The 26,354-nt window shown below is 46.5% G+C and overlaps 1 protein-coding gene and 1 non-coding gene across 2 annotated transcripts; one reads left to right on the top strand and one right to left on the bottom strand.

Moving 5' to 3' along the window:
* Positions 1 to 2,345: 2,345 nt before the first annotated feature.
* On the bottom strand, positions 2,346 to 19,787 carry RNF114 (ring finger protein 114). The gene is given in 7 exon segments (XM_010383847.2): positions 2,346 to 4,152; positions 7,175 to 7,282; positions 9,944 to 10,058; positions 10,694 to 10,800; positions 14,766 to 14,876; positions 14,878 to 14,917; positions 19,612 to 19,787. Coding segments are annotated over 7 exon segments (687 nt in total). The 5' UTR covers positions 19,752 to 19,787; the 3' UTR covers positions 2,346 to 4,086.
* On the top strand, positions 15,768 to 15,872 carry LOC115893082. The gene has a single exon (XR_004053037.1). It is a non-coding gene; the product is annotated as a small nucleolar RNA U13 (small nucleolar RNA).
* Positions 19,788 to 26,354: the final 6,567 nt, after the last annotated feature.

Here is a 26,354-nt window from a genome sequence, read left to right as displayed (position 1 = left end):
CCCACTACCATGCCCAGCTAATTTTTGTATTTTTAGTAGAGACGGGGTTTCATCATGTTGGCCAGGCTGGTCTCGAACCCCTGACCTCCAGTGATCTGCCCGCCTAGGCCTCCCAAAGTGCTGGGATTACAGGTGTGAGCCCCCACACCTGGCCCAAATTTAAGAGCTAAAATTAACTTCAGACAACACAGCGAGACTCCTGTCTCAAAAAAATAAAAATAAATAAAATTAACTTGATTTGGTAATATGGGGCATGGAGGTGGACAAGGAATTAAAAGATGAGGTGTGGGTTAATTCTTGAACAATTACAAGGATGGTGGTTATGTCTGCTGGGAAAGAGAAGCCGAGCACACAGCGTGGGGTGGTAGGAAGGTGGTGGATGAATTCAGTTTGAGTCATGCAGAACTTAGAATGCCTTTATTTATTTATTTATTTAGAGACAGAGTTTCGCTCTTGTTGTCCAGGCTGGACTGCAATGGCGCAATCTTGGCTCACCGCAACCTCTGCCTCCCGGGTTCAAGTGATTCTCCTGTCTCAGCCTCCAGAGTAGCTGGGATTACAGGCATGTGCCACCACACCTGGCTAATTTTGTATTTTTAGTAGAGATGGGGTTTCTCCATGTTGGTCTGGTCTCGAACTCCTGCCTCGGCCTCCCAAAGTGCTGGGATTACAGGCATGAGCCACCACACCCAGCCTCGGATGCCTTTAAATCACACAGCTGAGCAGGTCTACGAGGAAGCTGGCCTAGAGCTCCAGAGAGTTGTCAGGCCCAGGATCATCATTCTGGGCGCACTGACACAAGAATGGTAATGAAGACCAAGGGCAGAGGGGTGAGTGGGTGAATCTGCCCAGGAAGGGAACATAGGGTGAGTGGGAGCAGAGCCTGAGGAATCCCACTAGCGAGGAGAAGGGAACCAGGAGGAGCAGGCTGCCGAGGAAACAGAATAGGAATATGGCAGAGAACTGAGAAGAGAAACCAGGAGGGCCTCCCAGCTGAGAAGTCAACAGAAGCAACTTCTGTGAAAAGAGGGAGGCATCAAGAGCGCCTTGAAGAGGGAGCTGGACAAGGACTAATGTCTCAGTTCAAATGTCATTTTCTCGACCTGTTTTGGCATGACACAGGATTTCATTTCCAGAGGATGTCAGACCTCAAAGAAACAGGCACAAATTGCAGTTCTCTGAGGTAACTGGAGTCCAGGACTCAACCGATACTTAGACAAAGGTGGCCTGCATGGATATGGAGGAGGAAGAGGCCTCCCAGGTATCTGGCTTGGGTAGTTACCACTGCAAGATGGAATAATACAAAAGAGGGCATGGGTGAAGATTGGAGATGCTGGCTGTATTAAATATGAGGTTTCAGGGCCGGTGCAGTGGCTCACACCTGTAATACCAGCACTTTGGGAGGCTGAGGCAGTTGGATCACATGAGGTCAGGAGACGAGCCTGACCAACATGATGAAACACCATCTCTACTAAAAATACAAAATTAGCTGGGTATGGTGGTGGGCACCTGTAATCCCAGCTACTCCGGAGACTGAGGCACGAAAATCACTTGAACCTGGGAGGCAGAGGTTGCAGTGAGCCAAGACTGCACCACTGCACTCCAGCCTGGGCAAAAAGAGCGGAACCCCAACTCAAAAAAGCAAAACAAAACAAACAGGTTCCAGGCCAGGCTCGGTGGCTGACACCTGTAATCCCAGCACTTTGGGAGGCCAAGGTGGACCACCTGAGCCCAGGGGTTCAAGCCCAGCCCGGGCAACATAGTGAGACCCCCGTCTCTTACTAAAAAAGAAAAAAAATTAAGGTTTCTATGGGATTGGAATGAAGCTCAAGCAGCCAAACACTACAGTGGGCACCCACGATGCTGTGCAGGGAGAGCTCTGTATACTTTGCTCCTTGGATCCTAGCATCCTTAAGAGGCAGATAAAATTATCTCCACTTCATAGGAGACAGGTTCAGAAAATATTCACTAGATGCCCCACAGCTAACGGCAGAGTATGAACTTAAACACATCCAGGACCTGAAACTTGACCCTGCAGAGTCCCTTTACTACAAGCCCTCAGCACTGCTGCTGTTATGTGCACGTAGCGGAAGCCGCATGTCTAAAACCTTGCTATATGGAGCACTGTCACTTCTCACCTCCCAGAGCCTCCCAACTGTAACAAGTGTTCTTTTTACAGAGGACAGGCACCATGAGGCCCAGCTGGTGGCGTCAGCTGAGATTAGATGCCAAATAGGACTCAGCAACAAGCAAGAACTTCCCTTCTAGAAAGGGTTAACAATCTCCTGGAGGTTCCCTAAGCCCATGCTGTGGAATGAAAACAAGAACCATAGCTTCCCAGTTACATTAAGTTATGAAATTTATTTATATTTGACCTTTTAAAAGCCAGAACATAACAAATCTCACTTTCTGGAAAGTCATCTTACTAGAAATACAAGAAGTGCACTTAATACAAGGAAATAAGTTTCTTGGTGCCACCAGTGAGGTGGACATACACTCATATCAGTTCCCTCAAATGAAGGTTTCGTCAGATTTCCCTCCAGACTTCTGAGATGATCTAAATTCAGGAAGGTCTGAGAGAACTTTTTCCAGAAATTACAGTGAACAAGCTGACCTTAACTTTTGGGTCCTCCCGAGAAATACTAATGAAAGAACTATTTTTTCCAGTGGGCCCTGTCTTTGCTGGCTTCTCGGCATCTGCAGCTCTTCACTGGCAGGCATGGAGCCCCACAGCAGCAGTGTACAAGCACAAGGTCACTTGCAGCCCCATTAGAGACATACAACATCAAAGAACCAACCTAAACCCATATGCCTTTTGGTCAGAGGTTCTGCTCCTACAGATTAGACTGACAGCTCTTGGACTTATATTTATTAATATTTGTGAAATATGAACTCCAAGCTTCTTGAGCTGTTACTAAAGCAAGTTTCCAGCAACAGCTTTTATTAACAACTGTTCATCATGCGATGTGCTGTGCCTTATGAACAATGTCTTGTCACAACAGACCGGGGGCGGTACTGGGTTTCCTACAGCTTCTCTCTGCATCTACAAAGCAGGTTTTCAAACACATTTTACATGTCGAAACCAGTGTCATAAGGAAAACATATGTGACAGAAAAACAATGCTCAGTTTAATCTAAGTTACCAAGCAGAAGGTAAAAGAACTAGTACCCGCTGAGTCCCCAAACTTCTTTCTTCTAATTCATCTGAGGATTCTTTTTTTGTGCTTCTAGAGTAAGAATTAGGCAGGCTCCCACATGGAGAGGTAAACATGTCCGCATTGTTTGAAACTACTTCATTCATTTGTAAATCAGAACCAAAAAGCTCTGGCCCTCCCACTTCTCTTCGCTGACCCTCCTCCCCACTTATGGATAAACAGACTTTAACTTTCCTAACCCAGAAACACTTCCACCAAAAATATATGGTTATACCTTATCCTAAAAAGGCACCATGCAGGCATTTAAGACTGAACCAGTGAACTCTAAGGATATGTAGTATTAGGAAAATATCACTAATCAAAACATCTAGCATCAGATGGTGCAAAACCCCAAGAGGACTGGTGACATGTACCCCAGGATGGCAACCCCAGCTTCTGGCAACCCCACAGCCCAGCGGAAGCTTCAGCTCTGGTCAGGTGCACGGCTGCCAGAGTCTGCACACCTCGGGGACAAAGAAAGGAGACACTTGCTTCATTGTGCTATTCATGACCCAGAAAAGGTCCTGGCTGGCTTGCAGGACCCGAGAGACAAACACTGGATGGGAGGAATGAGTGTGAAACAAGAGATGGAGAAGCTAGATTCTCTTCCACAGGAGGCGGCAGAAGCTCCAGAAAGTAGCCGAGAACCAACACAAACTCAACCATGTGACAAACAAGGTTAACAGCAGGGGAAGACAGCTTTGGCAAGAGCCCAAAGGGAAGAGGAGGGCTGACCTGGGGACCCATTTCCCCTGTCAGAAGTGACCCTGTCCCAATGCCATGGCTCATTTTCAGGTCTGTTGAACAGGTAAGGTACAGGAGTCATAGGTTTCACGTTTAATATGTAATGGAAGCTCTGGAACATGAGACAAGACAGCAAGCACAGACTCTGGTCACTGGTCGATGATGGAGCGCTGCAACACCTGATTCATCATGTCCTCTTCATCAACATCATAATCCTAAGGGCAAAAACAGACATGCAGCCTCAGCAACTCTTCCCACATGCAAAGACTGGCTTTCAGTAGAAGCAGGACAGCCTAGCAACTGCTGGAGCAGGCTGCCAGGGACTGGATCCCTGATTCAACTGTCTGTGATGCTAGCTATGTAACTTTGGGAAAATTAATCTGTCTCTGCTGCCTTATTCTTTTTTTTTTTTTTTTGATGGAGTCTTGCTCTGTTGCCAGGCCGGAGTACAGTGGCACGTCAGCTCACTGCAACCTCTGCCTCCCAGGTTCAAGCGATTCTCCTGCCCCAGCCTCCCAAGTAGCTGGGAGTACAGGCGTGCGCCACCATGCCCAGCTAATTTTTGTATTTTTAGTAGAGATAGGGTTTCACCGCCGGGTGCGGTGGCTCAAGCCTGTAATCCCAGCACTTTGGGAGGCTGAGACGGGCGGATCATGAGGTCAGGAGATCGAGACCATCCTGGTTAACACGGTGAAACCCCGTCTCTACTAAAAAAATACAAAAATCTAGCCAGGCGAGGTGGCGGGCGCCTGTAGTCCCAGCTACTCGGGAGGCTGAGGCAGGAGAATGGCGTAAAACCCGGGAGGCGGAGCTTGCAGTGAGCTGAGATCCGGCCACTGCACTCCAGTCTGGGCGACAGAGTGAGACTCCGCCTCAAAAAAAAAAAAAAAAAAAAAAAAAAAAAAAAAAAGAGAGAGAGATAGGGTTTCACCATGTCGGCCAGGATGGTCTCAATCTCTTGATCTCGTGATCCACCCACCTCAGCCTCCCAAAGTGCTGAGATTACAGGTGTGAGCCACTGCACCTGGCCAGTCTGCTGCCTTATTCTTAAATGAAGATAAGGATGCCTCCCTTAAATGGAGATTAAGAGACCCACACAGCACATGAATGGAGCCTGGCACAGACCAAGTGCTCAGAACGTTTATAAGTTTGTTGGAACAGAGCACACAGATGCACTGAGCTGAAGAGTTGTTTCTGAGAGGTGGAATCAGTGCCCAGTACAGAATCAGTTTTTTAGAGCCATACAGTACAGCAGAAACTATAGTGCAACCAGCCCTCTTCAATGAGGCATTTTTAGGAATTATATTCATCTGTGTCACATTAACAAAAAGGGAGTTATTCTGAAGTCTGAGTTTCAGACACTGTCAGACTGAGAATAAATATTCTTTATGACAATTTAGGAAAGAGCTTTCTTTCTTAGATACTGAAATTCAGCCATTAAGACCGAACACCACTCTAAAATCCTAACCTGACATCTATATACGTAAGAGGTTTACCTGATATAGTTGGCCAAATTTACCTATTACTATAATGCCAAGACAACAGTGTGCCCCTTTGAAACCACCCAGCTCTAGGGAAAGAATAGAAACCTGACAGCCGTATTTGGCTAGTGGATATATGCTATTTGACCTGAAGTACTTTTGAAGATAATTAAAACCTGTGAAACTTCCTGTGAAATTTTCCTGTCCTGCTTTGGGCATGGGGTGGGGGAACAGAGAAGCTAGGCAATGCTGCGCCTGCATTTCCACAGGAAAACAAGGGGTGGAGGTGATGGCAGCATAATGAGTCAGGCACAACCCGGCTTGGAAATCCTCAGAAGGATCATTTCAATTATGGTCCCCATGGACATGTGAGCTTGAGCTTCCCAAGTCCAAATTGTTTTTTTTTTTTTTTTTGAGACAGGGTCTCATTCTGTTGCCCAGGCTGCAGTACAGTGGCATGATCTCAGCTCACTGCAACCTCTGCCTGCTGGGCTCAAGAGATCCTCCTGTCCCAGCTCCCTCAAAGTAGCTGGGACTACAGGCAGGAGCCACCACAACTGGTTAATTTTTGTATTTTTTGCAGCGACAAGGTTTTACCATGTTGCCCAGGCTGGTCTCAAACTCCCGAGCTCAAGTGATCCACCTGCCTCAGTCTCCCAAAACGCTAGGATTATAGGTATGAACCACTGCACCTGGCCCCAAACCAAGTTCTATAACAGGCAAAAGTTATATAAACCACAAGAAAAGTAGACAAAATTTTGGGGGCAGGGCTAGGAGATGGAAAGAGCAAGCATCACTGTCTCTGTCTCAAGACTGACCAAATCATCTTCTTGTTCTGAGACAGAGTCTCGCTCTGTTGCCCAGGCTGGAGTGCAGTAGCACAGTCTTGGCTCACTGCAACCTTGCCTCCCATGTTCAAGTGATTCTCCTGCCTCAGCCTCCCAAGTAGCTAGGATTACAGGCACCCGCCACCACACCCGACTAATTTTTTGTATTTTTAGTAGAGACAGGGTTTCACTATGTTGGCCAGGCTGGTCTCGAACCCTTGACCTCGTGATCCGCCCACCTTGGCCTCCCAAAGTGCTGGGATTACAGGCGTGAGCCACTGTGCTTGACCCAGATCATCTTCTCAAATGTCACTCTGGGCGGGGCGTGGTGGCTCATGCCTGTAATCCCAACACTTTGGGAGGCCAAGGTGGGCGGATCACGAGGTCAGGAGTTTGAGACCAGCCTGGCCAACACAGTGAAACCCTGTCTCTACTAAAAGTACAAAAATCAACAGGGCATGGTGGCATGCGCCTGTAGTCCCAGCTACTCAGGAAGCTGAGGCAGGAGAATCACTTGAACCCAGGAGGTGGAGGTTGCAGTGAGCTGAGATCATGCCATTGCACTTCAGCCTGGGCGACGGAGTGAGACTCCTATCTCAAATAAACAAACAAATAAATAAATAAATGTCACTCTGGCCACCTGCCTGGCCCATGAATAGAAACTGTATAGTAGCTACAGTATACATACTGGAAGCCCATCTAGCTCCCCAGCTACAGCTGCCTGCTCACCTCTTTCACTCAGTCTTCTATCATCCCAGATTTCTCTCTTGACAATCCCCTTTATCACTGTATCCAGTATACAGACTGGAAGCCCATCACAACAGTGACAAAGTTCAACACCGGGGGGGCCCCACTTCCCTTTTTGAGAAGAGTGAAGTAGCCGTGCCATTCCCCCAGGGGAGGGATCAGAGCCTAGGCTCCAGACTTACCACAAAAGTGTCGTAAGAAAACCGGTGCCGGCGTTGGATGTGCTCTCTGAAGTTGGCGCTGCGGTAGTTGGGGTCTCCCCAGGGCATCGAGGCACATATCGGACAAACCTTTCAACACAAAAGCAAGGTCTTAGGCACCCAATTTCCAAGCTTGCACCAGCCCTTTGCGGCCTGTGTCTGGCCTCCTTTCTTCCAGGACAGCTTTCCTGACATACTGTCCAGGGCCAGTAACTCCTTCCTGTGCACATCAGCAGCCCAGAAAACACTACAAATTTCCTACTCAAGTCAAATGACACGTGGGAGTGGGTAAAGTTCAAATCATGATACCACCCTTTCTCATTGCCTACTGTAGGCAGAGAAGTGAGTCAGCCTGGTGGGGGGCCTAGACTGGCCTTCCAATCCAGCACAGAAGACAATCCAAAAGCACGAGGAAAACTAAGAAAATAAGCCAATGAGCGATGTCCCAGGGAAGTAAAACACAGCCTTATATGCATCTTAACAAAGGAAATACTCAGGTAAGGGGGTTGGGGCCAAAAAGCCCTCACACAACAGGTTGATTTGGGTTTTGAAGATTGGGAGATATTTGGAAACGCAAAGAGAACATGATAGGGTGCTCCAGGCCAGGCACAGTGGCTCACACACGTAATCCCAGCACTTTGGGAGGCCAAAAGCAGTAGATCACCTGAGATCAGGAGTTTGAGACCAGCCTGGCCAACATGGTGAAACACTTTCTCTACTAAAATTACAAAAATTAGCTGGGCATGGTGGCACACACCTGTAGTCCCAGCTACTTGGGAGGCTGAGGCATAAGAATTGCTTGAACCCTGGAAGTGGAGACTGCAGTGAGCCGAGATTGTGCCACTGTACTCCAGCCTCCAGCCTGGGTGACAGAGTGAGACTCTGTCTCAAAAAAAAGAAGAGAAAAAAAAAAAAAAAAAAAAAAAGGTACTCCAGAAGAGAGGCAGCAGCACGGAGAAAAGGCCAGAAGGTGGCGGTTACTGTCAATGCATACAAACGACCAGGCCAGTGAGCATGGAAAACTCATGCCAGGAAGAGAGATGACCTAAGTGCCCCCACTTAAAGGTGCAACCCTACCCCACAGCAAAGAGGATACAGTGATAAAGGGGATTGACACGAGAGAAATCTGGGATGGTAGAAGACTGAGTGGAAGAGGTGGACAGGCAGCTGTAGCTGGGGAGCTAGAACATAGGATGGGACTAGAGACTGAAAAGGAGATGGCTTCCAAAGGGAAGGGAGAAACGCAGAGTTAAGAACTTGCAGAGGAAGAGGAAGACAGAAGAGAGGGCCAAAGGACTGAAGAGAAGGCCTCAACATAGACAACATAATCAGAGGGATTTCAGAAGCCAAAGGAGGGGAAAAAGACAGAAAATTAGGCTGCCATACCAGAAAAGTTCAGCAATAATAGTATCCAACAAAATTATGAGTGCAAGTAACATTTAACCAAGTCAATCTGTATCTAAGAATTTAGCTTATAAACATACATAGATACAGGCAAAGATATGTTTCTCAAAATGGCCAGTTCTATCTTAAGATGAGCATTGATAGCTGCCCTAGTACTCTCACAAAAGCTCATTAAAATTCTAAAATCTCTGCACCACTGTTTACAGCAAAGGAGCTGAAGGTTGCCCATACAACAGAGTATGTAGTTCAAGAGAAGCAGTATGAGATAAATGGAAAAATTAAAACAAAACTATAGAGGAAGTATACACCTAACTATAAAAAAAGACCTGGTCTGTCAATCACATTAAGAGAGAAAGGTAACACTTTGCTGAGATGGAACAAATACTTTTTTTTTTGGGGAGTTTCATTCTGCTGCCCAGGCTGGAGTGCAGTGGCACGATCTCAGTTCACTGCAACCTCTGCCTCCCGGGTTCAAGCAATTCTCATGCCTCAGCCTCCCAAGTAGCTGGGATTAAAGGCACGTACCACCATGCCTGGCTAATTTTTGTATTTTTAGTAGAGATGGGGTTTCACTATGTTTGTTAGCCAGGCTGATCTTGAACTCCTGACCTCAAGTGATCCACCCGCCTTGGCCTCCCAAAGTGCTGGGATTACAGGTGTGAGCCACCGTGCCCGGCCTATGTTTTTTTTTTTTTTAAAGGAGACTACACATGCCAGTCAGTGATATCTGAGTAAAATGCCCAAGGACTGATAAGCCTTTTCCTAATAATTTCACCTAAATCCTCTTTCCCCACAAATACAAAGAAGTTACTTCCAAAAGCTTCATGGAGAAATCTGGTGGATACCAAGGGATCCAAGTTAATGTTACCAACAATAGACATCACATGACTTAATGCAGCACCCAGAGAACTCATGTACCATCCCTGCCTCTGCTTTGGGGGGAGGGGAAAATTGCTATGAAGGACATTACCACTGTTAAAATTAAAACATGAATTTTACATTAGATATTAGATTGTATCAATGTTAAATTTCTTGAATATGATTAATTATACACACAAAAATATAATTTTCTAAGAAAACATTCTTGTTCTTAAGACATATACACTCCTGTATCAGGGTGCAAACTATTCAGGGTGCAAAAAGTCATGGTATCTGTAGCTTGTTCCCAAGTGGTCAGCAAAAAATGTGTATTATAGAGCATGGTTAAGCAAATATGGTAAAATGTTAACAATCTGTGAATCTAGGTGAAGGGCATACAGGAGTTCATTCTACTAATCCCGTCATTTTTCTCCAAGCTTGATCCTTTCCCATAATAAAGTTTAAGGGAAAAAAAAAAGTTACTCTTACCACAGATTTGGTATCCGTGCTATGGAATAATTTGCAGTGTTCCACAAGTCCTTCCTGATCAAAGTTCTTCTCAGGACAGTAAGGACAAGGAAAGGTATAACGGTTTGGAACATTCCTGGAAGGTGAAAGACAGGAAAAAAGAAAATTTTTCTGTACCTTTCCATTAAACTTCAACCACAGTACACTCCCAAAAGGAGCAAAGCTCACCGAATGTGTAATGACAAGGACGCTGATGATCACTTTAGACTCAGATCAAGTGTTTTGAAGATAATAGCTCAGCTGGCCGGACATGGTGATTCACACCTGTAATCCCAACAGGCCAAGCCAGGAGGATAGCCTGAGGTTAAGAGTTCAAGACTAGCCTGGCCAACATGGCGAAACCCTGTCTCTACTAAAAAATACAAAATGTAGCCAGGATTACTGGCAGGTGCCTGTAATCTCAGCTACTCGGGAGACTGAGGCAGGAGAATCTCTTGAACCCGAGAGGCAGAGGTTGCAGTGAGCTGAGATTGCGCCACTGCACTCCAGCCCAAACAGAGTGAGACTCCGTCTCAAAAAAGAAAAAAAGAATAGCTCAGCTAACATCTGAACACCAGAGTCCTCCTTTGCACACTCCTCCCAAAATACTTGTATCAGCTTTAGCCAGCATAACAATTCATACAACCAAACCCCTGACCATGCAAGGTGTCCAACCTCTTTGTATTAATAGCAAGAGATGACCTCCACCTAAGGGGAGACTGAGTCACTTACCTTGGCTGAAGAGATGCATCCTTAATGGTGGCCTTCACACCTTCCATGATGTAGTTCTGGTATTTGGAACAAGTAGCCACGTGGGACCGGATCTTGGATAGGAAGAACTCAAATAGGAAGAATCAGAGCCCACAAGTTAGTGAGGACCTTGTAACAGGCCAAATGTAGTCCCAAACAAGGGCGCAAAGAAAACTAGACCTACACTACCCTGACAAATAATCTCACCAGACTCCTGACGATGCTGATGGGGCTGAAACCCTGATTATTGCAGATTTCCCATTAATAACAAGGCTATTTTATTCAACTAAATCAGGATATCCGCTTCCACTCTAAAATAACTCTCCTAGAGGTTTGCTCCTATTCATGACAGGTTGTGTGCTTCACAGACAAGCTCCAAATCTAGGATGTTTTTAAAAGTTTTCTATACTAGCATTTAAACTAGTCTCCTTGTAGCAAGCCAAAAACCACATTCTGTTATGTGCAGCAGAGAAAAGTGATCATTTAGGTAAAACGTATAAAAGCCACCAACCCTGATTAAAGTATTAATCACCAGACTCTGAGAAATAATCTTTAAAATCTAAATTCTTGGCCGGGCGTGGTGGCTCAAGCCTGTAATCACAGCACTTTGGGAGGCCGAGATGGGCGGATCACGAGGTCAGGGGATCGAGACCATCCTGGCTAACACGGTGAAACCCCGTCTCTACTAAAAATACAAAAAAAAAACTAGCCGGGCGAGGTGGCGGGCGCCTATAGTCCCAGCTACTCGGGAGGCTGAGGCAGGAGAATGGCGTAAACTCAGGAAGCGGAGCTTGCAGTGAGCTGGGATCCGGCCACTGCACTCCAGCCTGGGCGACAGAGTGAGACACCGTCTCAAAAAAAAAAAAAAAAGAAAAAGAAAAAATCTAAATTCTTTTTTTTTTGTTTTTCTTTTTTGAGACGGAGTCTCACTCACTCTGTAGTCCAGACTGAAGTGCAGTGGCACCATCTTGGATCACTGCAACCTCCGCCTCCCGGGTTCAAGTGATTCTCCCACCTCAGCCTCCTGAGTAGCTGGGATTACAGGCGTGTGCCATCATGCCCAGCTAATTTCCACATTTTTAGTAGAGATGGAGTTTCACTGTGTTAGCCAGGACGGTCTCGAACTCCTGACCTCAAGTGATATGCCTGCCTTGGCCTCCCAAAGTGCTGGGCTAACAGGTGTGAGCTACCATGCCTGGCCCAACCTTTCACATAAAATCTAGGCTGTGCAATAGTAAAATAGAGAAGAAAACCCAGAGAATAGTGCTTCATTACAGGTTTTCTAAAAAGAAAGAAAGTTTTAAGAATCGAAGAAAAGAGGGAAGGAAAGAAAAACATTTTTAGAGGCATGCCAACCATACAGTAACTAATCTTGAAAATGGAGAAAAGCAAAAGCACACAGTAAAACAAACAAAAAGCCCATCATGGGCAGAGCATGGTGGCTCACACCTGTAATCCTGAGGGAGGCTGAGGTGGACTATCACTTTGCGCTCCCAAGTTTGAGATCAGCATGGGCAACATGAAAACTCTGTCTCTACTAAAAATACAAAAAAAAATTAGGTGGGCGTGGTGACACATGCCTGTAGTCCCAGCTACTTGAGAGGCTGAGGTGGGAGGATGGTTTGAGCCAGGGAGGCAGAGGTTGCAGTGAGCCGAGACCACACCATTGCACTCCAGCCCCGGGCAACAAAGCCAGACTCCGTCTCAAAAAAAAAAAAAAAAAACCAAAAACCACATTATGCATGCATAAATAAAGATGAAGAGACCAGGTACAGTGGCTGACACCTGTAATCCCAGCACTCTGGGAGGCCGAGGCGGGCAGATCACGAGGTCGGGAGATTGAGACCATCCTGGCTAAAACGGTGAAACCCCGCCTCTACTAAAAATACAAAACAAAACAAAAAACAGATATATACATATATATATGCATACATATATATACACACATATCTGCACGTGGTGGCAGGCACCTGTAGTCCCAGCTACTCCAGAGGCTGAGGCAGGAGAATGGCATGAACCCAACAGGCGGAGTTTGCAGTGAGCCGAGATCACGCCATTGCACTCCAGCCTGGGCGACAGAGCAAGACTCTGTCTCAAAAAAAAAAAAAAAAAAAAGGCAGTAGGAAACTGTATTTCAGTATCTTGAGTTTCTAAAAGTAAACTTCAAAGGGGGAAAAATGCTCCAAGATTGGAGCTCCAGCTTACCATGATGATTGTCTCACCTCCAGCTAAAGAACTTGACTTTAAGCTACAAACTGAGGAATCCCCAATTTTTTTTTTATTTTTTTGTAGAAACTGGGTCCACTATATTCCCCAGGCTGCTCTCAAACTCCTGGGCTCAAGCGATCTTCCCACCTCAGCCTCCCAAGGAGCTGGGACTACATGCAGACACCACTACACACAGCTAGTTTTGTTTGTTGGCTTGTTTTGGTATATACAGTGTCCCACTATGCTGACCAGACTGATTTCGAACTCCTGAGCTCACTCTTACCTTGGCCTCTCCAAGTGATAGGATTACAGGCATAAGCCACCATGCCCAGCCTCAATAGTGAAGCCCCCAATTAAGATATAGAAAATAGCCCTACTCAGCATTAAAATGGCCCTACTATGCATCGCTAATACTAAATCACTCTGAAAAGGAGATGGGAAGGTATATTCATACTATGGGCATCCATATCGAAGTGTTAATGAAACTGACATGCAAGGCTGTCCAATATGTAAGAGAAAAAAAAAAACTGAAAGTGAAAAAAAAGTTGGGAATGAATGTACATTTAAACAAGTGAAAAAAGTTGAAGAAATATATATATTATAGTGTGATCTCATTTTGCAAAAATTCTACAACTGGGTTGATAAAAATTCTACAGTTTTTACCAACTTTTGGTAAAAGTTTGTCAAAGGGCAGAAAATGTTATGTAGCTTTCGAAACTGAATCACTTTTTTTTTCTTGAGACAGGGTCCTGGCTCTATCGCCCAGGTTGGAGTGCAGTGGTGAGAACTCAGCTCACTGAAACATCTGCCTCCTGGGCTCAGGCCATCCTCTCACCTCAGCCTCCCGAACAGCTGAGACTACAGGCACACACCACCATGCCCTGCTAGTTTTTTGTATTTTCAGTAGAGCCGAGGTTTCACCATGTTGTCCAGGTTGGTCCAGAACTCCTGGACTCAAGCAATCCACCCACCTCGGCCTCCCAAAGTGTTGGGATTACAGGCATGAACTACCTTGCCAGGGCTTAAATTGAACCAGATTAAATTGAGAAATAATCTCTGGAATGAGGAACAAGTCTACATTATTGTATATTTTTGTATGGTCTGCAATTTAAAAAATTTTAATGATTCTAAAATCAACAAGGCTGTGTATATCTCTTGGAAAATAAGACAACAGTATTTCTCCTTTCCAGTAGCAGTTATAACACGTATGAAAATAAATATACTTGACTCTGATTATACAAGAGCATTTCAAATGTTAGCTATTGTTATTATAATCCAATGATTTCATACTGACTTTTTTTAAGAGACAGGGTCTTGCTGTCAGCCAGGCTGGAGTGCAGTGGCGTGATCATAGATTACTGTAATCCCAAACTCCTGGGCTTAAGTGATCCCTCTAGCCTCTGCCTCCTGAGTAGCTGGGCCTACAGGTACATACCACCACACCCGGCTACTTTTATTTTTTGTAAAGATGAGGTCTCACTATGTTGCCCAGTCTGGTCTCTTAACTCCTAGCCTCCAGCTCTTGTCTTGGACTCTCAAAGAGCTGGGGTTACAGGCATGACCCACCACGCCCGGCCAAAATTGATCTTTTATAGGAAAAAACTGGAATAACTCATTTCTATGGCTTTCAAAGCTAAAATATATACTTAACCAACTCTTAAAAAAAGAAACAAAAACCAGTAGGTTATGAAAACAAACCAGCCCAGCCATCACCACAGGTAATCGGCATGCACGCGTGCTGTTAGTGACCTAGTCATGCTCTAACTTCAGAAACAACACGGTAGCTGTACGTTTTACCCCATCTTATCATGGAAAGACATGGACTCTTCCACATTACTTCACATACATTCTTACGGCAGCCATGGCAAGAAGTCTCTGTGCTCTCAATCTGCCGCTCGAGCTCCATGGCTCGGACGCCAGGTGCCAGAGCGCTGCGACACACCCCACAGACAGGCTTTCTTCGGCTTCAGACATTCCTGCAGGCATGCAGAGCAAAAGCTAGAACAAGACATACGGAGAACCTCTGTCACGCATCATGGAGACAAGAAAACAAATATGGATCACTTTTAAAAAGACATCAATGGATAATGGAGTAAAAAACAACTTGCTCTCTCCTCCCAATTCAAATACTAAGTCCTTCCAGGCCAGAAGAACTGAGGGATAGGAGTTGACTACAAAGAACACACAACTACAGAAACAAATGCAAACTCCTGTGATACGCAGTGAAGGTGTTCAGGTTGAGGCTTCAAGCCTTAGGCCCTGCCACTGAGGGATCTCAGTGGGGTTTCTTGAATCTTATTCTTTACTTTGTGAAATGGAGAGAGTAGTACCTACCTCTAGGATTGCTGGGAGGATACAGTTTGTAGAGCAGACCGCTGGCAGAGTGTCCAGCATGTACAAAACACACCATAAAGGGGAGCTGCTATCATTAGAGGTGAAGACAAAGCGCTACAGAAACATAAAGGGAAAAGCAACTAGTTGTGACCTGAGAAGGAAAGGGCTGGAAAGACTGCAAAGACAGCTGGGCGCGGTGCCTGTAATCCCAGCCTGTAATCCCAGCACTTTGGGAGGCCAAGGCGGGCAGATCACGAGGTCAGGAGTTGGAGACCAGCCTGGCCAACATGGTGAAACCCGTCTCTACTAAAAATACCAAAATTAGCCAGGCAAGGTGGCAGATGCCTATAACCCCAGCTAATTGGGAGGCTGAGGCAGAAGAATTGCTTGAACCTGGGAGGCAGAGGTGGTTGTGCACTGCAGCCTGGGCAACAGAGCGCAACTCTGTCTCAAGGGGAAAAAAAAAAGACTGCAGAGACAGCATCTCTGATCAGCCTTAAAACGATTCAGCTGGATCCTTTTGTAGTTCATGGACGTGAGGACTGGGTGTTCATGCACATGTGTGAGATGTGCCACCCTCGAACCTTGTTACAGATGTTGGCCCATTACCCATCTGACATTTAAAAAAAGAGGTCAGCTAGCAGAGGAAGGGAAGACTATTCTAGGCCTAATTTAGGCTTAAAATTCATATATATCTGAGGAAATAAAAATCTAATAGACTTTTCCTCATAAGCAGTAGGGAGCCAGAAGTTTAAAGCAAGGTATTAACAAAACAAGACCAAATCCAGGTTTCAGAAAAACATTTCTGTGCTATCACGGAAAACAAAGTTTTGTTGTTGTTGTTGTTTTTGAGACAGAGTTGTGCTGTTGCCCAGTCTGAAGTGAAATGGTGTGATCTCGGTTCACTGCAAAATCCGCCTCCCGGGTTCCAGCGATTCTCCTGCTTCAGCCTCCCAAGTGGCTGGGGTTATAGGCACGTGCCACCACACCCAGCTATTTTGTATTTTTAGTAGAGACGGGGTTTCACCACGTTAGCCAGGCTAGTCTCGAACTCCTGACCTCTGGTGATCCACCTGTCTTGGCCTCCCAAAGTGCTGGGATTACAGGCATGAACCACTGCACCCAGTCCTTTACTTCTTTTTTTTTTTTTAGGTGAGAAGGTGAGGAGAGACAACGTAGAAACCAAACAGATGGCTAAAGGCAGAGGACTGTGAGGGTCTGACTGAAGCAGTAGGGGATGAATTCAGGAAACCATTCATGGAGAGGCAGAATCAGGAGGACTTGACAACTTACTGACTTTGAAGAAAAGAAGTCAAAGATGACCGAGTTTCTATCCTAAAGCCTAGGCAGATGGTAATGCTGAGATAAGGCATACAGAAAGAATGGAGAAGACACCCTGGGCTACTTACCCAACCTGATAGATTAAGACAGTATAACCAAATCTGCCAGAAAGAACTAAGGATATATAATGAGAGGCAATCTTCTGAACACTTGACCATTTTCTACTGCCTCTAAGAATCTCCTTCCTCCTTGTCACTAAGTTTGATGTTAATGCTGTTAGGCAAAATTCCAAACCAGGTACAGAGAAGGTAAGGGAGTCTATTCATTCACCACTAAGGGCAATGGAAACTTGACAAAGCCCTGTTCTCATGATGCTTACATTCTAGAGTGAAGGGAAACACAAATGTTAATTTCAGATAGTGATTAAATATATGAAGGAAATATGGCAAACAGACCAGCTGGGGGGGATCACAGAAAGCTGCTTCTGAGGAGTTGGCATTTGAGCTGGGTGGGACCTGATTACAAGGACAGCCACACAGATTTGGGTGCAGAGCTCCACACCAAGATGATGCCACACACAAATGAGGACTGGAAAGGAAGGCAGGCAGACCTTGGGGGCCACGATGCGGTAGACCATGGTGAGAAGGGCAAGCGATAAGGCAGTAGACACAGGCAGGGCCTGTGGCCATCACTTGTGTTGCCTGTTCACAAATGCAGACAACAACAGGAACCCAAGAGAGCAGAGAGGGTCCAGTAAGTATAATGCAACCAAACCCAGCATGCAGGTAAAAAGCAGCTCGAAGTCTCTTCACAAGCACACGCACACAGGTTCAGCTCATCTATCAAATGTTCACGAGTCACTTTGTGCCTGAGACATACCCAAACTACCAGACTGCTTTTGAACTGCTCAAATATCCTGGGCTGGCTTTTCAGTTTCTATTTCCTATTTATGGGCCCTTGCCTAGTTCAGCCTTCTGATGCTCCACTCCGTCACAGTGCTAGGAAGAAATTCTCCTCTCTTGGGCATCCAGCCAGCTGCCTTTCTCCAGCTGTATTCTACTAGATTGGAGAACGCAGTCATTCAGGGCTTGATATAAAGTTTTATAAAAATCCAGTGCCCCAGCCAGAGTTGCAGTGATGCTCAACTTTCCAAGCACAAAAGGTAAAAATCAAGTAGGCACAGGAGAAAGCATTCGGTTGGAGCTAAGGGCGACTCAGGCTGCCCTCACAGAGGTGCTTCCATCTGTCTTCAATTTGCACTGAACTGCTGAGCACGTGGGGCTAGGACAGTGAGGACAGAGAAGAGCCAAGGTTTGAATAACAGTACTTCTCCTTGCCCTCTGACCTAGGTTCACCCAGCTCAAGAAAATCTCAAATTTTGCTGCTCTTCATTTAGCAAACTGTGCTGGGTCTAGCCTTTTTACAAATGTTAATAGTAAATGAAATCCACTGAACTAATCCAAAATCAGGTCAACCTGATCCAAGGACAAGCTGATTCAATGAAAACGCTAAAGACCACTTCAACTCTCGTGAAGCTTGCTTACACGACTTATTAGTTCATTACCTGATCATTCACCCCACGCACAGAGGTGTGATCCCTGAAATACCTTCCCACTTGCAGAATGAATTTTTACAATAGTTTGACAAGTCATTGGTACTTATTTATAATCAATCCACTGGACTGTAAACTCTGAAGGCAGAGTCTACCCCAAGATCTGGCACATAGAGGCCATTCCAGTCAGTTGAGGGGCAAAAAAGTTATGGCCACTCCATCATGAGCTGTAAGTTTTGCTCTGTGCAAGCAAGGAGAAGGAAGTTAAGTCTCAGAAAGGAATTGGGGAAGTAATTTAGATGGGGACCGTGTTTGGTGAGGTAACTTAACCAGTGACTTGAAGCCTGAAGCCTGAAAAGGGGGGGGGGGGGGGGGGGCGGGAGTTCCAGGCTAACTGAATTGCAAAGAGGAATAGCCTAAAGCCACATGATGAGGCAACAAGCAGCCAGTTAGGTGCCAAGCACTGTTCTCTAGTCTCTAGCCTATTAAAACGGTCACCTGCAGTATATCTGGGAAGAGTTAGGCCACGGCGACCCTTCGACAGGCAAGCGTCGGACCCTCGGTGTATTTACCTGTAAAATGGCTGCCAACCCTCCCCCGCTGCAGGGTGGCTATAGAATAATGCCCATGAAGCGCAATGGCTACTGTGCCTGCCGACTAGTGAAGGGGTGCCAAGACCAATGCCAAGGTGATCCCACGATAAGCCCTGAGAGAGACGAGAGGAAAAGCCAATTCTGAGGCAAGAAGCAGGTGGCCACGTTGTCTACAATTCTTTCAACTCAGGTGTGTTTGTGCGTCTGATGGAACAAGGCTTAGATTCAAATCGACCAACCTCGAAAGCCCCGGCCACAGCCCAGGACTGGACATCTTTACACATATCTGCTTTAATCATCATAACCAGTCTATTCACAGTATTCAGGTCATGAAGGCTTAATTGAAAACTGAAAGAAACAAACCTCCTACACAGGAAGTAGAATGCTAACAATCCCATCTGCCAACTCCCACCCCCTTTCACAGCTAAGGGCAAACTGGCCAGATCCCCATAAAGACTTCCCTTTTGTTGTTTTAGTCTAGTTCAGCGTTTCTCCCAAAGTTTAGTTCATATTAGAATAACTCGCTACAGCTAGACTCAATGCCAAATGTCCTATGCTTTAAGAGCGACGTGGTCTAGAAAGGAAACGTCGGCTCTCCAAGGGCGGACTTCCGAGCCTAAAGTCCCCGCAGGGCACGAGTCCACTATCACGTGTGGGAAGGAGACTGACAGGCCGCCTGGAACATCGCAGGCGCTCAACGGACAGCAGCTGCCCGGCTAAGACGGGCGGAGGGACGGGATACTTAGAAGTAAGCGGGGCGAGACAGAAGAACGCCCCGGCAGCTTTCACGGCCCTTAGGAGCCCCGGGAGACACCCCCGGGAGGCCCCTCTGGGTGGGTCCTCTGGCTCCCGCCCTGAGACGCATCTCGCTCCTCAGCTCCATTTCCTTCCCAGTTAAGTGCCTCCCGACCAGGCCCGGGCTCGCCGCTTACACGTGTCCGCAGGGCACCTGTACCGGCTTCTCGTACACCTCTAAGCACACGGGACACGTGAAGCGGCCGAGGGGATCAGCCTCCGCCGCCGGCCCCGCCAGCTGCGCAGCTCCCCCACCGTCTTGCTGTTGCGCCGCCATCTTGCTGCCGCTCTGCGCCGCGCAACGGCGGCCGATGAGGAGTAGGCCGAGGGGGCGGGGCTCGCGGCCGGAGGGGGCGGGGCTCGCAGGGCGCTGAGCGGTTGGGGGCGGGGCTCGTAGGTGGGCCGCCCCTCGCGGCCCCTGGGGCCCATCTGACCCAAGCGAGCTGGAGGCCGAGGGAAATCTGGAAAACGTGGAAGCCAAATCCAACGGCTGCCAGAATTGGGACGGGCTCTGCGCGTGGGCCGCTGTTTTCTAAATTTAAGTCGTTAGTTTGGCACCACTTGCACTTATCACTATTTATCTTAGAATCAAATTGCTTTTTCCTTAAATTTATTTATTTATTTATTTAATCTATTTTGGGAAAAGGTCTTGTTTTGTCGCCCAGGCTGGTGTTCAGTGGAGAGATCATGGCTCCCTGCGGCCTCGACCTCCGGGGTTCAAGCGATCCTCCCACCTCAGCCTCTTGCGTAGCTGGACCACAGGCAGTCACCACTATGCCGGACTAATTTATTTATTTATTTATTTATGTATTTTTTTTGTAGAGATGGGGAAAGGAGGTGGGGAAGGGGCGGTGCAGAGAGCGGGCGGGTCTCACTGTTGCTGAGGCTGGCCTCGAACTCTTGGACGCAAGCGATCCGCCTGCCTCAGCAACCCGAAGTGCTGGGATTACAGCGGTGAACCACCGTACCCAGCCATTTCTTAAATTTAAGCAAATTTAATAACATCTAATTCCTGAGCTGCAAGACGAAAGTCAATATCATTTATTTATACAAAGGAGCTGGGCACGGTGGCTTACGTCTGTAATCCCAGCACTTTGGGAGGCCGAGGCGGGCGGATCGCTTGAGCCTACGAATAGGAGAGCAGCCTGGCCAACAAGGTGAAACCCCGTCTTTACTAACAATACAAAAATTAGCCAGGCGTCGTTGCCCATGCCTGTAGCCTCGGCTACTCAGGAAGCTGAGGCAGGAGAAGCCTTTGACCTGTGAGGCGGAGGTTGTCGCGGGCCAAGATCGTTCATTCACTCCAACGGTCACTCAACTTCAGCCTAGGCAACAAGAACGAAACTCCGTCTGAAAAAAAAAAAAAAAAAAACCCAACAATAAAGTACATTCATTTCAAATTGTGCAATAATTACCATCAGCTATCTCTAGAATTCTGGTCGTCTTGCTAAACTGAAACTGAAACTCTGTCCCCATTAAACAATAACTTCCTGTTCCCTCCTCCCATCCCCATACCCCCAGGCCCTGGCAATTTTCTGTCTATGATTTTGAAGCACTTATAGCTATAAAATTTCCCCTGAGCACTGCTTTCACTGTGTCCAGTAAATTTTGGCATGCTGAGTTTTTGTTTTCATTTGTTTCTCAATATTTTCTCTCTTTCTTTATTTATTTAATTTATTTATTTTGAGATGGAGTCTCACTCTGTCGCCCAGGCTGGAGTGCATTGGTGCGATCTCTGCTCACTGCAGCCTCCACCTCCTGGAGTCAAGCAATTCCCCTGCCTCAGCCTCCCAAGTAGCTGGAATTACAGGTGCCTGCCACCACTCCTGGCTAATTTTTGTATTTTTAGTAGAGACAGGGCTTCACAATGTTGGCCAGGCTGGTCTCATACTCCTGACCTCAAGTGATCCGCCAACCTCGGCCTCCCAAAGTGCTAGAATTACAGGCGTGAGCCATCGTGCCTGGCCTGTTTCTGAGTATTTTCTAATTTTCCTTGTGATTTCTTCTTTGATCCATTGGTTCTTTAAGAGTGTGTAAATTTCCACAAATTTGTGAATTTTCCAGTTTTTCTTTGATATTGATTTCTTTTTTTTTACCCCCCTCCCCATATTGATGTCTAGCCTTATCCAGTTGTGCTTGGAGAAGACATTTGGTATGATCTCTTTTATTTCTTCTTTCTTTCCTGTTTTTTTGTTTGTTTGTTTGAGACCGGAGTCTTGCTCTGTCACCCAGGCTGGAGTGCAGTGGCACGATCTCGGCCCACTGCAAGCTCCACCTCACGGGTTCACGCCATTCTCCTGCCTCAGCCTCCCGAGTAGCTGGGACTACAGGTGCCTGCCACCACGCCCGGCTAATTTCTTTTTGTATTTTTGGTAGAGATGGGGTTTCACCGTGTTAGGCAGGATGGTCTCGATCTCCTGACCTTGTGATCTGCCTGCCTCGGCCTCCCAAAATACTGGGATTACAGGTGTGAGCCACCCCCGCCCCCCGGCCCTTTCTTTCCTTCTTATCTTTCCCTCTCTCCCTTTCTTTTCTTCTTTCTCTTTTTGTAGAGATAAAGTCTTGCTGTGTTGCCCAGGCTGGTCTCAAACTCCTGGGCACAAGCAATCCTCCTGCCTTAGCCTCCCAAAGTGCTGGGATTACAGGCCTGAGCCACCACGGCTGGCTGATGTCTACCTTTTAAAATCTCTTGAGGCTTAATTTGTGGCCTAACATATGGTCCATCCTGGAGGCTATCCCATGTGCGCCTGAGAAGAATGTGTATGCTTTTGTTGGGTAGTGTCTGTATATGTGTTAGATCTGGTTGTCTTACTGTGTCGCTCAAGTCCTTTATTTCCTTACTTATCTCCTATTTGTTCTATTTATTCTTGGGAGTGGGGCATTGAAGTCTCGACCTATTATTGTGGAATTGTCTATTTCTTCCTTCAATTCTACCAATTTTTGTTTCATATGTTCTGATGGTCTGTTATTAGGTACATAAATGTTTATAATTGTTATATCTTCTGGCTGCATTGAACTTTTTATTAATATACAGTGCCTTATTTATCTCTTGTAATCTTTTGGACAAGTAATTTTTCTTTTTTCTTCTTTTGAGATGGAGTCTTGCTCTATCGTCCAGACTGGAGTGCAGTGGTGTGATCTTGGCTCACTGCAACCTCTGCCTTCTGGGTTCAGGTGATTCTCCTGTCTCAGCCTCCTGTGTAGCTGAGACTACAGGCATGCACAACCACGCCTGGCTAATTTTTGTATTTTTAGTCGAGACAGGATTTCACCATATTAGTTAGGCTGGTCTCGAACTCCTGCCACCGTGCTCGGCCTGGACAAGTAATTTTTCTGATATTAGTATTGCCAGCCCTCCTGTTCTTTGGTCACTATTTGCATGAAATATCTTTTTCCATCCTTTCAGAGCCAGTCTATAAAGTGAGTTTCTTGTAGACAGCAATACAGTTGAATCATGTTCTTTAAAAAAAAAAAAAAAAAGCTGGGTATGGTGGCTCATGCCTGTAATCTCAGCACTTTGGGAGGCCGAGGTGGGTGGATCACCTGAGGTCAGGAGTTTAAGACCAGCCTGACCAACATGGTGAAACCCTGTCTCTACTAAAAATACAAAAATTAACTGGGTCTGGTGGTGCACGCCTGTAGTCCCAGCTACTCAGGAGGCTGAGGCAGGAGAATCGCTTGAACCTAGGAGGCAAACGCTGCAGTGAGTGGAGAACGAGCCGCTGCACTCCAGCCTGGGCAACAAGAGTGAAACTCAGTCTCAAAAAAAAAAAAAAAATTCTTTTTCCCTCCCTCTCTCCCTCCCTCCCTTCCTTCCTTCCTTCCTTCCTTCCCTCCTTCTTTCCTTCCCACCCTCCCTTTCTTTCTTCCTCTGTTTCTTTCTTTTTTCTTTTTTTTTGAGACAGGGTCTCTGTCACCCAGGATGGAATGCAGTGGCGTGATCACAGCTCACTGCAACCTTGACTTCCCAGGCTCAAGTGAGCCTCCTGCCTCAGCCTCCTGAGTAGCTGAGACTACAGGCATGTGCCATTACACCTAGCTATTTTTTCTATTTTTTGTAGTGACAAGGTCTCTCTATGTTGCCTAGGCTTTTTTTTTTTTTTTTTTTTTTTCTTTTTTGAGACAGGATCTGGCTCTGTTGCCCAAGCTGGAGGGCAATGGCACAGTTTTGGCTCACTGCAAACTCCGCCTCATGGGTGCAAGCCATCCTCCCACCCCATACTCCCAAGTAGCTGGGACTATAGGCGTGCACACCATAGCCAGCTAATTTTTAAATTTTTTGTAGAGACAGGGTTTCACCATGTTGCCCAGGCTGGTCTCGAACTCTTGAGCTCAAATGGTCCTCCTGTCCTGGTCTTCCAAAGTGCTGGGATTATAGGCGTCAGGCATCATTATTAAAATTTGTTTGCTTAAATTTAAGAAGAGGCTGGGCGTGGCCGCTCACGCCTGTAATCCCAGCACTTTGGGTTGCTGAGGCAGGTGGATCGCTTTTGTCCAGGGGTTTGAGATCATCCTGGGTAACATAGTGAGACACCCCACTGCCTCCAACTCCCTCCCCTGTATCTACAAAAAATACAAAAGTAAGTGGGAGGATCACTTGAGGCCAGGAGTTCAAGATCAACCTGGGCAACGTACCAACACCCCGTTGTCTACAAACAAACAAACATAAAATTAGCCAAGTGCAGTGGCATGGATGTGCCTGTAGTCTTAGCTACTCGGAGGAGGGCTGCTTAAGCCCAGGAGTTCAAAGTGTCAGTGAGCTGTGATCTTGCCACTGCACTCCAGCCTGGGCAAGAGCAAGACCCTGTCTCAAAAAAAAAAAAAAAAAAAAAAAAAAAAAAAAAAAAAAAATTAATGCCAGGTGCAGTGGCTTACACCTGTAATCCCAGCACTTTGGGAGGTCAACATGGGAGGATCACTTGAGGCCAGGAGTTCGAGACCAGCCTAATCAACATAGCAAGACCCCCACCCCACCCCCGCCTACCATCTCTACATTAAAAAAAAACTAGCTACATGTGGTGGTGCACGCTTGTGGTCCCAGCTACTCAGGAGGCTAAAGTGGGAGGATCGCTTAAGCTCTAGAGGTTGAGGCTGCAGTGAGACATGATTGTGCCACTGCATTCCAGCCTGACTGACAGAGACCCTTTCTCAAAAAAAAAAAAAAAAAAGGCCAGGCATGGTGGCTCACACCTGTAATCCCAGCATTTTTGGAAGGCTGAGGCGGGTGGATCACAAGGTCAGGAGATTGAGACCATCCTGGCTACTAACACGGTGAAACCCCGTCTCTACTAAAAAATACAAAAAAATTAGCCGGGTGTGGTGGTGGGTGCCTGTAGTGCCAGTTACTAGGGACGCTGAGGCAGGAGAATGGCGTGAACCTGGGAGGAGGAGCTTGCAGTGAGCCAAGACGGCACCACTGCACTCCAGCCTGGGCAACATAGCGAGACTTCATCTCAAGAAAAACAAAAAAACAAATTAAATAAAATTTAAAATTCTATTCCTCAGTCTTACCAGCCATATGTCTAGTGCTCAATAGCCACATGTGACTCGTGGCTACACATTGAAAAGAGCGGACATAGAACATTTCCATCGTTGCGGGAAGATCTATTGGACAGCGCTGCTATAGATACCCTCATGCGTGTGACACAGCTACATGCACACAGATATTCAGGACAGTGTTGTCACAGTAGGAAGATACTGGAAGCAACCAGAATGATGATTGGGGGTTGATTAAATAAATGCAATAGATATAATTACTAGTATGTCAATTCCATGAGGTCAGGGGGTTTTGTCAATTTTGTTTACTGTTGGATCTTCAGCTTCCAAAATAATGCCTGGTGCATGCTAGGTAACTACACAAATATTTGTTAAATAAATATGAAGCTGATATTGAATCATCTCATATATACACACACATATATATATATATATATATATATATTTTTTTTTTTTTTTCAGACGGAGTCTCGCTCTGTCACCCAGACTGGAGTGCAGTGGCACAATCTGGGCTCCCCGCAACCTTGCCTCCTTGTTTCAAGCAATTCTCCTACCTCAGCCTCCCGAGTAGCTGGGATTACAGGCACACACCACTGCTCCCGGCTAACTTTTGTACTTTTAGTAGAGATAGGGTTTTGCCATGTTGGCCAGGCTGGTCTTGAACTTCCGACCTCAGGTGATCTGCCCACCTCGGCCTCCCAAAGTGCTGGGATTACAGGCGTGAACCACTGCACCTGGCCCAAAATATATTTTTTAACTAAAACAACACCAAGATGCCAAGTAATGCAACTAATATATGTGTATGTTTGTATAGGATAAATAGATGCCTTTGGAAAGTAGGGTGACCAAGTGTCCAGGTTTGCCTGGGAGCGAGGGGTTTCCCAAGATGTGGGACTTTTTTTTCCCAGTTTTGGGACTTTCCCAAAACTGGGAAAGTCCCAGGCAAAACAGGATGAGTCAATTGCCCTACTGGAAAGATTTTTTTTTTTGAGACAGAGTCTCACTATGTCACCCAGGCTGGAGTACAGTGGGACCATGTTGGCTCACTGCAACCTCCATCTCCTGGGTTCAAGCAATTCTCCTGCCTCAGCCTTCTGAGTAGCTGGGATTACAGGTGCCCACTACCACGCCCAGCTAATTTTTTAATATTTTTAGTAGAGATGGGGTTTCATCATGTTGGCCAGGCTGGTCTCGAACTCCTGACCTCTGGTGATCCACCCGTCTTGGCCTCCCAAAGTGCTGGGATTACAGGCGTGAGCCACCACATCCAGCCTCCTGGGAAGATTTCTGAGAATCTGGTACCAGTGGTTCCTATTAGAAAGGGAAACTGGCCTGGCCGTGGTGGGTCGTGCCTGTAATCCCAGCACTTTGGGAGGCTGAGGCA

Source organism: Rhinopithecus roxellana, chromosome 13 (genome assembly GCF_007565055.1).
Source record: "Rhinopithecus roxellana isolate Shanxi Qingling chromosome 13, ASM756505v1, whole genome shotgun sequence".
Classification (NCBI taxonomy): Eukaryota; Metazoa; Chordata; class Mammalia; order Primates; family Cercopithecidae; genus Rhinopithecus; species Rhinopithecus roxellana.
The sequence above is the reverse complement of the archived record's forward strand: the minus strand, read 5'-3'. Positions and strand labels throughout refer to the sequence as shown.